This window comes from Melanerpes formicivorus, unplaced genomic scaffold (genome assembly GCF_026170545.1).
Source record: "Melanerpes formicivorus ecotype bairdi unplaced genomic scaffold, bMelFor1.0.p_v2 SCAF_4, whole genome shotgun sequence".
NCBI lineage: Eukaryota > Metazoa > Chordata > Aves > Piciformes > Picidae > Melanerpes > Melanerpes formicivorus.
The window spans coordinates 37,223,992-37,238,885 of NW_027142356.1; the positions used below are offsets into that span (position 1 = coordinate 37,223,992).

At 42.2% G+C, this 14,894-nt stretch overlaps 1 protein-coding gene across 9 annotated transcripts in view; it reads right to left on the reverse strand.

Moving 5' to 3' along the window:
* The window catches only part of FRYL (FRY like transcription coactivator), a 214,671-nt gene that overhangs the window by 100,842 nt on the left and 98,935 nt on the right, over positions 1 to 14,894 (reverse strand). For all 9 annotated transcript variants that reach the window (XM_068137657.1, XM_068137658.1, XM_068137652.1 and 6 more), the window contains 8 exons: positions 13,189 to 13,242; positions 10,520 to 10,659; positions 9,770 to 9,866; positions 6,899 to 6,978; positions 5,887 to 5,967; positions 5,265 to 5,433; positions 3,713 to 3,805; positions 733 to 831 (listed from right to left, as the gene is read on the reverse strand). In XM_068137657.1, the coding sequence (XP_067993758.1) occupies positions 733 to 831; positions 3,713 to 3,805; positions 5,265 to 5,433; positions 5,887 to 5,967; positions 6,899 to 6,978; positions 9,770 to 9,866; positions 10,520 to 10,659; positions 13,189 to 13,242 (813 nt within the window). The remainder of the gene's footprint in view (positions 1 to 732; positions 832 to 3,712; positions 3,806 to 5,264; positions 5,434 to 5,886; positions 5,968 to 6,898; positions 6,979 to 9,769; positions 9,867 to 10,519; positions 10,660 to 13,188; positions 13,243 to 14,894) is intronic.

Genomic DNA, 14,894 nt, shown 5'->3' on the forward strand with positions numbered 1-14,894 from the left:
AGAGAGAGAGAGAGAAAGAGAGAGAGAAAGAGAGAGAAAGAGAGAGAGAGAGAGAAAGAGAGAGAGAAAGAGAGAGAGAAAGAGGGAGAGAAAGAGAGCGAGAAAGAGAGAGAAAATAAAGAAAAAAGGAAGAAAGGCAAAAAAAGGAAACTGAAAAATGAAAAGGGGAAAAGGAAAAGGAAGAGGATGAGGAAGAGAAAAAAATAAAAGAAAAAAGAAAAGGAAAAAAGGAGAAGGGCAAGAAAAAGGGAAACACACCCCCCCCCCTCACCCCCCCCAGTTATTTATACCCCAAAAAAGCTAATTAAAATCAAATGGCAAAAGAATTGCAAAATGAATGAGGAGAAGAGAAAACAAGCAGAGCAGGGCTATTAACAGGCTGCTATATTGCTGGAAAAGTCTTGTCTGACACATCCATATTTTAATTAAGCATAATTTGAATACACAGGCTCCCTGAATGCAAGTTCTTTCTAGATGAGACATTAGGTTAAATAACTCTGTGCTGAAATCCACCAAGATAATCAAACCCAAGAACCGATTTCAAGGCAATCTCGCAGAGCACAAAGAAACGAATCCTAATTAGAGAACAGGCACATACGTAGGGTGGATTTAATTATACTTCCACTGAGGAGTTAAGGTTGAAATTAATACAGCTGTTAGCTTTTCCACACAGAATGTGCCAGTTTAAAAGACTAGCAAAAATGGAGGGGTTGAAATGTTGCTTTAAAATACCAGTGAATGCTTCTTTCTTGAACTCAATTCAAAGGTGGTCTGGTAAAGCATCTCCACAAAATTTTTCAGGCATGGCACATTCACTTCGTTTTTAACAGCCTATTAACACAAAAAAAATACACACACAAAGGGGGTTAAATGTTTATACTGGGGGGCAACTGAAACACACATTTAGATGCCTGTTAACTCAAGGGCAGCTAAAGGGTTTTGAGCCTGTGTATCTGAAGTACAAACCGAGGCATAAGGAATCTGTCCTATACTGTAGCCATACAGTTCAAGACCCCCAGCCAACAACAAAGCAAACCAAACCCCACTAATAAAACCTATTGTTTTAAGAATGTGGCCTTGTATGGCATGCTCAGAGAGGAAGAAGTATTTCATAGTTTCATAGTTTCATTCAGGGTTGGAAGGGACCACAAGGATCATCTAGTTCAAAGAAAAGCTACATTGAAACTCTGTAATTTCATATATTACAAGAAAAGATAATACCCAGAACTTTTTCACTGTTGCTCTCTTCAGTGCTCCCCATTTTTACATCCTTGAGTTCTGAGGATGACAGCTTAGGAAGTGGTACCCAGGATTAGTAACTAACCAACCATGGAACTTGTCTTTGCTCAGCTTTCAGTACTAAAGAAACAGACACGTGGAGCCCTACACCTTTTTCACCCCTTCCTTCCACAAACCAGGCAGCCACCTTCTCCACCAAAACCTCTCTCAGCTCCTCTCTGGATACCTGGGATGATTCATTCAAGCATTATTTGCAGCCTACTGTTTTACACTGTGCTTCTGCTCTTTTAATCAACCTGGGGGGAGGGGAAGGGGGGTGGGGGGGGGGTGAGGCTGGGGTGTTGCAGAAGGGGGAGGCCTTTCTAGAAGAAATCCTCTATCCTTTTCATTTCCCTACAGCACAAGGTGATTTTTTCTTGGTAGTTTGAATAATAGATGATTAAAAGATCTGTCACATCTACCTCTGAAAACATGCATGATGGAGAAGCATAAAGAGCAGTGCAGAACATCTCTGTAAGACATACAAATCCAAGAAGAATGAACTGAGCTACGTTTTAAATCACTTCCTGCATACCCCACCAATTATTTATCTCCTGCTATTCTTAAGCTATAAATTGATCAGTATATAAATGAGTCAGTTGTTGCCAGCACCACCAGCTTTGGAATATAACCTTGTGCTGACAGACCAGCCTTAGCTTCCCTGCTGTCATCTCTCATACCAGCAGGGTCCAATTCAGGTCAGGATTTTAAAAATGCCTGAATGACTAAGCAAGAGAATGACAGTAAAGAAGTCACAATGCTGGAACCCAATAGCTCCCTCACTGAAGCAATTTGCTGTATCCAAGATACAGAAAAATCTAGATTCAGCTCCTTCATCTGCTTCAAAAAGATCCCAACTTGCATCTCTCATCTTCCAAGCAAATGACTAACCCTCTCTCAACTTTATCTCAGTCTGGGATGGGGCTCTCTGCTTCTATTTAAGAAACTCCATTTGTACCAGGTGATTAGAGAGCCAGTGAGTCAGAAGGAAAGATCAAGCCTCCCTCACCAACCATTTAAAAGCACTGCTTCAGGCTATGCTTCAAGGGGTTCAGAGAGATTTTTCTCTTCCTCCACGAGCTTGCTTAGATAGGGTCCCCACCTGGTAAGCTAGTTTTGTAGATTCCATTCTGCAAAACAGGATCTACACATTCCAGCTCTCTGTGTATGACAAGACATGTCCCTACTGTTGATCAAAACACCGAGACACAAACCACCACTTTTCAGGCCCACGTGCTGAACACACTGTGGCCCAGCATTTGCTAATACAATGATCACTGCAGACAGCAGTCACAGCAAGCATCCATCTACTATAATGAAACTTTGACTTCCAGTACCTGGAAGGAACCTACAAGAAAGCTGGAAGGGACTTTTTACAAGGGATTGTAGTGATAGGACAAGCGGAAATAGCTTTAAGTTGGAAAGAGTAGATTCAGACTGGATATTAGGAAGAAATTCTTTACAGTGAGGGTGGTGAGACACTGGAAGAGGTTGCCCAGGGAGGTCATGGATGTGCTCTTCCCAGAGGTAGCCAGGGCCAGGTTGGATGAGGTCTTGAGCAACCTGGTTTAGTGGGAGCTGTCCCTGCTCATGGCAAGGGGTTTGGAACTGGATGATCTTTAAGGTCCCTTCCAACCTAAACCATTCTATGAATCTATGCCTCTGAGCCTGGCCAACTTGAGATACACTGAGCTGCTCTCATTGACATCTTGCCTAAGCTTTACACAACTGAGCAAAGAGGTCTTGGAGGAAGCAGAAGAACCTCTCCTGACTAAAATCATTCTCACAAGCAGCGTTATAGGCACTGGACAACCAACACTGTGATGACATCCAGGTGTTGGTTTTTTTATCTTGTTCATGGCTAATGAGTACAATTTCTGGCTTTATATTTAAAACATATGGGAGATGACTGACTGCTCTTCCACTTGAAGGATTACATCTCATGGACACTCTACAAACCATTTTTGTTTAATTAGCCTACACCTACTTTCTTCCTTCTTGTACAGGAGTGCACACCCTCCCTATGGGACTGTCAAAATGTTGCACATCTGAGTTTATTCTAGAAATAACAGGTTCCATGTTAATAAAGTCAATGTGCCCTTTGAGTGAACAGATATTAAGCTAAGAAAATCTCTTTTATATCCTTTTTTTTTAGAGCAAATATTAAGATTCCATGCTGCTCTAGTGATAAAACAGCCCAGACAACAGCATTTGAAACAATTCTGAATAAAAAGATTTGAAATCATCTAATAAACAAATCAGAGAGCATTTCCCTTTAAAAGATCATGTAGATGCTTGCAATTTACTTAACAGTCTTTTAGAATCTGTAAAAATGCAATAGTGAGGATTAATGGAAGCAATTTCAACAGTCAGAGCCTAACTGAAAGCGAGGAGAATACCTGCTTGGGGGTGGGGGGAACATCAAAATACTTACAGCAGCCACAGGGATGAGAATTTCCACAAACAATCCAGCAAGTGCATGTTTTATGTCTTTATCTTTCACTTCCAGGAAGTATTGAGCACATTCCTTAGTAAGGAAACATCAGAAGATTTAGCAAAAAGAAGACAAATGGCATCATGTCAGAAACCCCACAAGCTGGAGCACATTAATTGCCAGTTTCAATTTGAACCATGCAATGTGTTGAAGCTAGTCCTACATTCCCTGACACTATCAGCTTTACAAAACATTAGAACCTTTAAAACCTGCTTCCCCAACAATTAATAAGCAATTGAAAGGAGACTGTTGGTAATAGCAGGAAGCTCTTTCATTTCTACTCACAATATAAAGAGTACACAGAATGTAAAGGAATACAAGCATGCTCATTTTTCCACTGATTATGCTGAAGTTTTCAGGAATAAACATTTATGTCTACTGAAATGATCAGAAAATAGTAATTATTTTCTTCCTATACTCATTTCCATCTGTGACAAAAGACTGAGAGCCCTGGGGCTGATTAGTCTGGAGAAGAGAAGGCTGAGAGGGGATCTGATCAATGTCTATCAATAGCTGAGAGGTGGGTGTCAAGATGAAGGTGCCAGGCTCTTCTTGGTGATGCCCAGTGATAGGACAAGGAAGAATGGGTACAAACTAGAACACAGGAGGTTCCACCTCAACAGGAGGAGACACTTCTGTATGGTGAGGGTGATGGAACACTGAGGCAGGCTGCCCAGGGAGGCTGTGGAGTCTCCTTCTCTGGAGACTTTCAAGACTGGTCTGGATGTGTTCCTGTGTGGCCTGCCCTAGATGATCCTGCTGTAGCACTGGGGTTAGACTCAATGATCTCTGGAGGTCCCTTCTAACCCCTAACAATCTGTGACTCATTTTTCAAGAGTGATGCAAAGAGAAATAAAGAATCCATACATCTTTGCACACTCCACTACATCAAGCTGACCTCTCTGGACACAACTTGAAGTGCCCCTGGGGTATGTCAGGTTGTTCAGGACTGAGATCAATGCCAATGCCTGTTAAATAGCTCAAATAGAGCTTATAACCAAGTCACAATACTTTGGTTACTGTAGAATGGGCAGTTCATTCCTTGGGAACATTTTGAATCCACAATCAAGAGAAGCAGACAAAGAGATCTTAGGTCTGTGTCTGAAAATTAAGAGCTTTTATAAGCCAAGCTGCTTGGCATCTGAGCTGTTCCATAAAAGATACATCAAGTAGCCTTTTTTTCCCTTTAACTCACTGCTTTCATAAAGAAAGAGAAGTACTTGATTGCCATCCATTTTCATGTAGCCTTGAATAAATGCCTACAGTACAGGTTTGTCACATTACCAAGACAATTGAGACAGGGTTCTCATGATGCTAGGAACTCACGAACTGCAGAGAGAGAAATGATTCATAACTCTGAGAGCTTGCAGAGTAAAGAGAAAAGGATGAAGGAAGACACGGAAGGGGAGTGACTGATCACAGCAAGCACCACTGCAGCTTCATGACTTAACCAAAATGATGCTTGTTTGGGTTCTCTGTAACGCTCACTTACCTGCATGAACTGAAATGATGCCTCAAAATCTTCCACAGGATACATCTTTACTCGGAAAAACTTCATTCCCATGATCAAGCTGATGATACTTTGCACTACATGAGGACTCTGTTCTTTTTGTCTCAGTTCCTTTAATTCAGTGACAAACTTCTTCCTAACAGCCTGAAACCTAAACAATGGGACACAGATGGCAATTAGTTGCATTGTTAGCTACTATTGTATCATGTCTATAATTCTGAACTCATTTCTTTAGTCTGTTAATCACAGCACCTGCAGCAAAAGAAACACAAGCACGATGAACCCTGATATTTAAAATCTGGGTGTTTGAGAGTGCCTGTGATGATCAGCATGTCAGAACATGCTCATTAATGGCTACTGACTGGTACCAGGCCTCCTTTCCCTGCACCTGCAAAGCAGTTTGATGTTGAACTAAAGATTATGTCTGGATTTGTTGAAATTTATTGTGTTGGACCTGAGAGAGATGAGGCAGTCACACCAGGCTGCACTTCACTACACTCGACACACTTAAGGGATTAGTTACTGGGGTCACTAATAAAGACTGATGTCTTCACAGTCTTCACAGCTAGACCACACTTAAAGAGGAGTCAGAAATTGAACTTACTTTGATTGAGCAAGAACCCCTGTCACTTCTGCATACAAGTCTGCAATAATATGCACATTCCCAGTGTTGGTTCCTGAATACCTAGAGAAAACAAGGAGGGGGGAAGTGTTAAATACAACTTTTTTGTTCTAAGCCCCAAGTGTATTCCCAATTACAAACAAAACCTTTGTTCCATGGCAAAGTGGATTATTACTGTCAAACCAATGACAGTCAAGTATGAGATGCAAGGGTGACATTAAAGTGATGTAGTTCCACTGAGTGGATGTGAGACATATTAGAATCATAGAATAGTCTGGGTTGGAAGGGACCTCCAAAGGTCATCTAATCCAAACCTCTCCGTAGTCAGCAGGGGCATCCCCAACTAGATCAGAGCCCTGCCAAGCCTCACCTTGAATTTCTCCTGGGATGGGCAACCTGTTCCAGTGTTCCACTACCCTCATGGTGCAGAACCTGTTCCTAAGATCCAATCTAAATCTACTTCTCTCTAGTTTGAAGCCATTGCCCCTGATCCTGTCCCTGCAGGCCTTTGTAAACAGTCCCTCTGCAGCCATCTTGTAGCCCCCTTCATGGGGGGGTACTGAAAGGTGGTTATTAAGTCTCCCTGGAGCCTTCTCTTCTCCATGCTGAATAAGCTCCAGCTCCCTCAGCCTGTCCTCATAGCAGAGGTGCTCCAACCCCCTGATCATTTTTCTGTCCCTCCTCTGGACCCTTTCCATCAGGTCCATGTCCTTCCTGTATATTCTGCCCAGGAAGTCTATTGTAGTTATCTGAACTGTGACTTTTCCTATTCTGGCTGCCTATGCAAATAATTTTATATATTCTGAGCAAAATAAACCCAGCATTATCTTGAACACAGCTGTGTTCTTCCAAGGTATGCTTTCAGTCTATAGGTATCAATCAGAGTTTGTTTACAGTATTAACACCAACATGTTACCTGTGAGGCAGGGGAGAACAATCACAAGCACAGGCTTGACTGACACAGAAAGAATTCAAGCACAGAAGAGAAACTTACCCTTCCTTATGTTTAAAGTGCTTAAAAGCCAAGTTTAGAACTTCATGTACTAAAGGATCTGGCACTGGATGAACAGGTATCTGAAATGGAGATATCATTACTAGTCATGAGGTCTGCGGTGACAGGTTGGACTCGATGATCCTCGAGGTCTCTTCCAACCTTAGCAATACTGTGATACTGTGATTTACATATCTATAACTAGGCATGTAGACACATCTGTATGTATGTATGAAATACATAAACAGTGCTGTGAGATCACAGAATCATAGAATGCACTGGTTGGAAGACAACTCTAGAGGTCATCTATTCCAACTCCACTACAGTAAGCAGGGACAGGCCCTACTAGATCAGGTTGCTCAGAGTCCAGTAGAAATCTCTCCCACCAGTGTTAAAGGACACAGCCCTTGTTGGCATGTGGTATCAAGCTCATTCTGCAGCTTATGAACATTTACACAACCTGCATTGGTATCTTCTTCAATTGTTTTGCATGTAAACACTGAATTTTCACCACAATTCACCAGACTAGGTAGACATCTGGCCACACCTTCTGCCTTGTCTGGTGTTCCCATTACAGATTTAACCTCACAAGGCAATTTACCCTATATAAAGGATAACAAAACCAAACAAAAAAAGAAATAGGAATACAGAAGACAAAATCATCTCCATTTTAGACTTTGTGCAGATGAAAGCAACCAGAGCATATAAAAATCCTCCCAGCAAGAAGTAACAACTTGCTGAGACACAAACCCCAAGTATAGATTGCTTTTTACCGAGCTTCTCTTTGACATCACCACTTTCCTCAGGTTTAAAGAAAAACATCAGCTTAAAAATCAGATGGATTCTTTTCTTTCTCTCCTCTTTATTATTTTTTTTTAAGCATTATATACAATTATGAAGACCTTTCAAATTTCAAAGCAATTTAGGTACAGACTAAGATAACTACAAAATGCTGCTGCTCAGGAATGATGAAGTATTCACTAAATCGATCAGAAGAAAAGATTACTGCCTTGTCTACAGACAAATGTGGCACTTGCTCTGAACAAAGCTATTTGTCCAATAACTTCCAGTTACTGGAACTGCCTATTTGTATGTATATTCATGCAGTGAGTAAATGTAGTCATTTAAGCAAGAGAGTTTTGTTCCTACATAGGTCACGTCTGTCACCCTCTCTTCGGTCGTGCTCTGTGCATATTACAGCTGAATACTTGCACCCTTTGCACCCTGTGAAACCAGTTTCTAAGAACTAAACAATGATAGGCCTTCCAGGAAGGCAGATGTAATGTGAATGTAAATACATTTATTGATAAAAAAGCATCCCTTCTGTGCTTTGTTTGACTGCAGACCCGCATTAGAGGCAGAGCAGGCAATCGGCCCTTCAGATAACTTTTAATGCTCAACTGGCCCAAGATGTCTCTTCAGTGGTGAATTTATCTTCAGTGGCCCCTTGCAAGAAAATATTCCTAGCAAAAAAAAATACTTGTCTATCAATAAGAGCTGAGAAGCTCACCAAGCACTACAGGAGTGACTCTCTAAGACCAAAATATTCTGATCAAGAAAATACCTATCTGTCAACACCCATCTAGCAATACAAGTTGAGAAGCTCACCAAGCACTACAGGAGTGACTCTCTAAGACCAAAATATTCTGATCAAGAAAATACCTATCTGTCAATACCCATCTAGCAATACAAGTTGAGAAGCTCACCAAGCAATACAGGAGTGATTCTCTTCAAGACCAAAACTTGGGCACCACTCCTGACAAATGAAATCACTGGCACTATCTACTTTACTCAACAAAAACCCCTAGTGGCTCAAAATACAGAAGCTACCTATACAACCCTGAAATCCTAAACAACCTCACCAAGCACTACAGGAGTGATGCTCTTCAAGACCAAAACGTGGGCACACCTCTCCTGACAAATGAATCACTGGCAACATCCACTTTACTCAACAGAAAAACTACTGGCTCAAAATCCAGAAGCTACTGATACAACCTTGATACCCTAAACAACCTCTTCCACCTCCCTTTTTCTTTCAGGGAGAAAGCAGAAAGGGAAGGCTTTGTGTAAAATGCTAACACACAGGATTTTGATGTTTTTAATGACTGTTCTCTGCACCTGGGTGCACAGAGTGTAGAAATAGCCCTTGGGATGACTGGCTGGTGTCTCATGGAAGAACAGGCAGCTCTTTTGGTTGTCTGTTTCCTCTATATTACAGGTGTGCCATGCAAGACCACAGAAATATAAACCTACTGGGAATGACTTGCAAACTAAACCATAGTCCTTACAACAGAAAGCAATTCCATTTTCGTGCACCTATACACAAAAGATGGGAAACTCACTCTCAAGTTTGCTTCATGTTTCAAGCTGTTTCTCACCAATAGCTCTTTCTCCTCTCAAAAATACAAGACAAAAATTGCTGCTAGTTAAAGCCCAACTCTGTCCTCTTGTCTAGACCAATGCAAGGTTTCTTGCAGTAGTGCCTGTGTGCCACCGTCCAGCACCACACTATAAGGCCAGGCAGAATTCCACACCCTTTCTAACTGGTTTTAAAGTGACATTATTCATCTTGTCATCTGATGACTTTACATCATGTTTCAAAGATGTTGAAGCAGACAACAGGTACTGAACATGAACAGAGTGGCTTCTGTTACAGTTCTGATTTTTGCAGCTTTGACTTAGTGGATCCAAGACATATGAACTGAGATAATGCAAGCATGCAAAGCTAAGACAAGCCAAAGGCTTTCTGCAACTGAGGCTATATGCATATATCCATTGTATATTGCTTCAGTATTTGATATAAAAATGTAAAGGAGATGATCAAAACTGACATTAAAAGAGAAAGGTTATGTTTGCCAAAGCAAAAGAGCTTACCTGCTTTAGAACCTCTATTAAAACTAAACAAAAAATGAAATCTACAGCTAAGTCCCTCCTTTCAAGTAGATAATCTCTTTCACGTTGTTGGTCATCACTAAAAGAAGAAATCAAGAACACAGGTATCACACACAAATCTAAATCTAGCTTGGATCCATACCCTCAGTCCTGTCACTACTTGACACCCTAAAAACTCCCTCCCCAGCTTTCCTGTAGCCCCCTCCAGATACTGGAAAGCAACAATAAAGCCTCCTCAGAGCCTTCTCTTCTCCAGACTGCACAACCCCAACTCCCTCAGTCTGTCCTCATAGCAGAGCAGCTCCAGCCCTCTGCTCATCCTCATGGCCCTTCTCTGGACATCTTCCACCACCTCCAGATCCTTCCTGCAACAGATGCTCCAGAACTGGACACAGTGCTCCAGGTGGGGTCTCACCAGAGTTGAGTAGAGGGGGAGAATCACCTCCCTCACCCTGCTGCTGCACTTCTCTTGATGCAGCCCAGGCTCTGGTTGGCTCTCTGGGCTGCAAGTGCATGCTGCCAGCTCATACTGAGCTTCTCATCCACCAGCACCCCCAAGGCCTTTTCTTCAGGGCTGCTCTCAAGCCAGTCCCTGCCCAGTCTATATCAGTGCTTGGGATTGCCTTGACCCAGATGCAGGAGCTTGCATCCAATACAAACACACATTTTCTTACAAGAAAACACATACACACACACAAAAATCAACTAGACTCTTGCAAGGCAAACTCTTACCCCTTGGATTTTGTGCTAGACCGAGGTCTGTATTCATAAGATTCATCTTCTGTTCCGTTTTGACGCCTGTACCAGTCAAACAAGGTGCGTAATAAGGAGGGGAGACAGTGCTCTGCTACTGAGCTCATAGAGCTTATCAACTGAAAAACAAGAAGAAAGGTAGTTTAGCATGATGAAGCTATCTAAAAAGCCTCAAACTGTCATCTTTTCAAACTGTTTTTTAATGCAGAAAAGCACTTCTCATCTAACTTTACCGCTTTTGCCTAGGACAATTGCTGCACATTTCACAGAATCATTGTGGTTGGAAAACACCTTTAAAGATCAGCTTTGTGTGACATACCAAGGCAACTATGATAAAATACAAGCAACCAAAATGTGTCCTGGCTCAGGAGAAGCAGGGAATCCTAACTCTATACAGACAACCTGCAGAAAGGCATTAAGAAAAGGCAGAGATTTTAGATGTCCCCAAATGTTCTGTACCTATTTCTGAAGTACTTTTAGATTACAAATGGCAGGTAACAGGCAAACCCTCCTAAACTAAGAAGTAGTTTAAAACCATGACTCTTTGGTTATTAGACAAAGAAAAATGAGAGCCTTTTAGATATTCTACTCTACTATTTGCCTGGTGTAGATCTCAGGCTATGTTTCCTTTCAGCATGACTCCCCTGTGTACCGCTCACGAACCTGTGTGGGCTGGCAACAGAAAGCATTAGAGAAGGAAGACTTCCACATGGTATGAAACTCAAATTCTCCAGGCTTCCTTTAACTCCAGTTTTAACAGACATCATGAGGTGGTAGAGTTACCAACACTGGAGGTGTTCAGGAGGAGACTTGATAGGGTGCTTGGTGCCATGGGTTAGTTGATTAGGTGGTGTTGGATGATAGGTTGGACGCAATGATCTTGAAGGTCTCTTCCAACCTGGTCTGGTCTATTCTATTCTATTCTATTCTATTCTATTCTATTCTATTCTATTCTATTCTATTCTGCCCAAGCTTAAAGAGGAACATGACTGGAGAAAGATAGCAGGGAGGCAGCAGGGAATAAACCCACCCCCAAACCCATGTTGCTCACTGATGCCAGGTTTAATTACCTCTTGCATCTTTCAAGTAAGAGGTTTCAATAAAAGCCATCCTCATGCTCTACCTTATCTATTATTCACTGTTCCAGAAAACCAAGATAACATCAATGCATTATTTCTCTGGCTTCATTTAAGGCATCTTGGTTCTTCATGTTTGGGGATGAGCAGGGGGCAGCTTAAGCAAATGGAAACCTCAGGGGGGATCTTTTCAGCCTTCCGAGTAGTTAACTTGTTAACCAACAGCTATTCAAGTCACAAGAATTCAGTAGTACTCCTTTAGTTGTGTATACAAGAGAAGAAACTTTCTCAACATCAAAACAAAAAAGATCATATTAATCATATTCATATTCTGTAAGTTCACACAGAAACCACAGAGCAGCTTAGGTTGGAAGGGACCTCAGAGATCATCAACTCCAACCTCTTGCCATGAGCAGGGACACCTCTCAAATACACCCAGTTGCTCAAGGCCTCATCCAACCTGGCCTTGAACATCCCCAGCCACAACTTCCCTGGGCAGTCCATTCCAGAGTCTCACCACCCTCATACTGAAGAACTTCTTCCTCAGCTCCAGTCTAACCCTGCTCTGCCTCAGCTTCAAACCATTTCCCCTTGTCTTGTCTCTAGAGACCCTGATGAAAAGTCCCTCTGCAGCCTTCCTGTAGGATCCTTTCAGGTACTGGAAGGCAGCTCTAAGGTCCTCCTGGAGTCTTCTCTTCTGCAGGCTGAACACCCCCAGCTCCCTCAGCCTAAACTCACAGCAGTGGTGCTCCAGCCCTCTGCTTTGTGGCCTTTCTCTGGACTCGCTCCCACAGCTCTGTGTCCTTCTTATGGTGGGGACACCAGAAGTGGAACACAGTATTGGATGTTAAGGGAATGAGCACAGCAAAGAAGAATGGTTGGGAAAGGTGTTCCCTGTCATGAAAAAGTGAAGTAGCTGCTTAATGGAATTGTTAAGCTGTTTGTATGGGAAGCATAACCAGAGCAAGGGGGCTGCCATTAGATCCCTGTGTGCAAAATCAGGTTTTAGTTTTCAAATGACAGAATTTGTCATTGAGGTTTTAAATGGAAACCAAAATGTCAATTTAGCTAAAAGAGATGAATTTTGGGGAAATGAGGAGGAAATTGTTCTATCAGTAGACCTCCACATTGTTAACATTGTTTCCCATTAGCACTCCCAGGGCATCAAGCAGCTACCAGAGAGGAATTGTTCATAGATTGCATATTGCCATTTCTTGAAATATTTTAGCTTGGGACAACTTGAACCTGAACTAGGAAGTGATGCAGGCTAAGGCTACACAAAGCCTCCCAACAGCAACAGAAGTAAATTAAGTCTTTTTGTTCCCTACCATATTTCAGCATCTTCCCTCCCTCGTCTTTCCCTGGCCCCTTCAAATAATTCATCTGCTCCAGTAGTTTCTTACTATCATATTCTGGAGTGGAAAATGAAGCCTAATTAACAGTCAAGGTCTAACTCTTCTGATGCTGATTCAGATGCGGATGCTCCAAGTCATTACAGCAGTGGAACCACTACTCTGCAAAACCAGGCGACCTTAATCCACTACAGACTGCTTTAAGTCATGTGTCTCCTACCTGATCAAACTGAAGATCTTCACCTCTTTGAAGAGATCTGGACAAGAGCTTTTCCTGTAAGAAAAAAACAAAACAAAAAGAACCATAAATTTCACAATGCAACTGATTGTTCCCACAGATAGATTCCTTTTCCCCTCCTATTACAGAACAAGGAAATCACTTTCAAGGTGAACATTTGCAATTGTTTTTCAGCCTGAACCATTCCTGAAGCTGTGAAGTGTACTCACAGAAGAATGCAGACCTAAAATTAATTTGGCAGCTTAAGAGAAATAATGTTCAAGACTGAGAAGCAGCAAGTGGCAATCACCTCTCCCAAAGAGTGGGGCCTACAGCAGTGTGCTTACAAAGATGGCTTGGTGGGGGGTGCCAAGTGGAACTCAGAGGAAAAGCCATTCCCAGCTGAATTAACAAGTGTTTTCATGTTCATATAAAGCACTTATTAGAAGCTGCAAGAATGAATTTGAAGATGTCTTCACAAAGTTCTTCAGTGCTGGAGTGAGTGCAGAGGAGGACAAAGAAGCTGGGGAAGGGCCTGGAGAATAAATCTGATGAAAAGCAACTGAAAGAGCTGGGGATGGTTGGTTTGGAAAAGAGGCTGAGGGGAGACCTCCTGGCTCTCTACAACTACCTGAAAGGAGGTTGTGGAGAGGTCGGTGCTGTTCTCTTCTCACAAGTAATTAGTGACAGAACAAGAGGGAATGGCCTCAAGCTGTGCCTGGGTAGGTTTAGACTGGATAGCAGGAAACATTTTACCCAGCAAGGGTGGTCAGGCACTGGAATGTGCTGCCCAGGGAGGTGGCGGAGTCACCAACCCTGGGTGTGTTTCAATGTGGTTTGGATGTGGTTCTTTGGGCTATGCTTTAGGGGTGAGCCTTGTAGAGTAGGATTAATGGTTGGACTTGGTGATCCTGAGGGTCTTTTCCAACCTGAATGTTTCTGTGACTGTGATTTCCAGTCTGCACTGTCCCTACACTGCAGTAGGAAACAGCAGATGAGGAAAATGAGAGAATGTCAATAACAACTTTGCTTTCCAGCTGAAATAACTTTGTAAGGTTTGTAAAACAAGGAAAGATGCAAGATCATTAGAATTTCATTATTGTAATGTTTCATTGCTACCAGCACCATAAAATACATCACTCTGTTAAGAGCAAAATTAAATTACATTCCTGACAAAAGAGTTTAGTGAGAATTGAAGCACTAAGAAAAACAGAAGACTCATGAAATGCAATAGCAATATAAAAGTAACTCTTAGTAGCCACTGTGGAGAACAGTACAACAAGCAGCTACAAGAAACTTTCACAGTCTCTGGCTAGGGTAGGCTAGGAAGTGAAAATCAAGCAAAGAGGGAGGCTCCAAACCAAACCAAATCAATTAAAACCCAAACCAAACCACAACAAACCAAAGCCTAACCACCACACCCCACAAATAAATAAACCAACCAAACAATTTATTTAGAATAAACCAAACCAGGTTGGAAGAGACCTTCAAGATCATCGTGTCCAACCCATCAACCAATCCAACCCACCCAAACAGCTAACCCATGGCACCAAGCACCCCATCAAGTCTCCTCCTGAAAACCTCCAATGATGGCAACTCCACCACCTCCTTGGGCAGCCCATTCCAATGGGCAATCACTCTCTCTGTACAGAACTTCTTCCTAACATCCAAAACAACAAAAAGCCCCCACAGATAGCACAAACAACAAA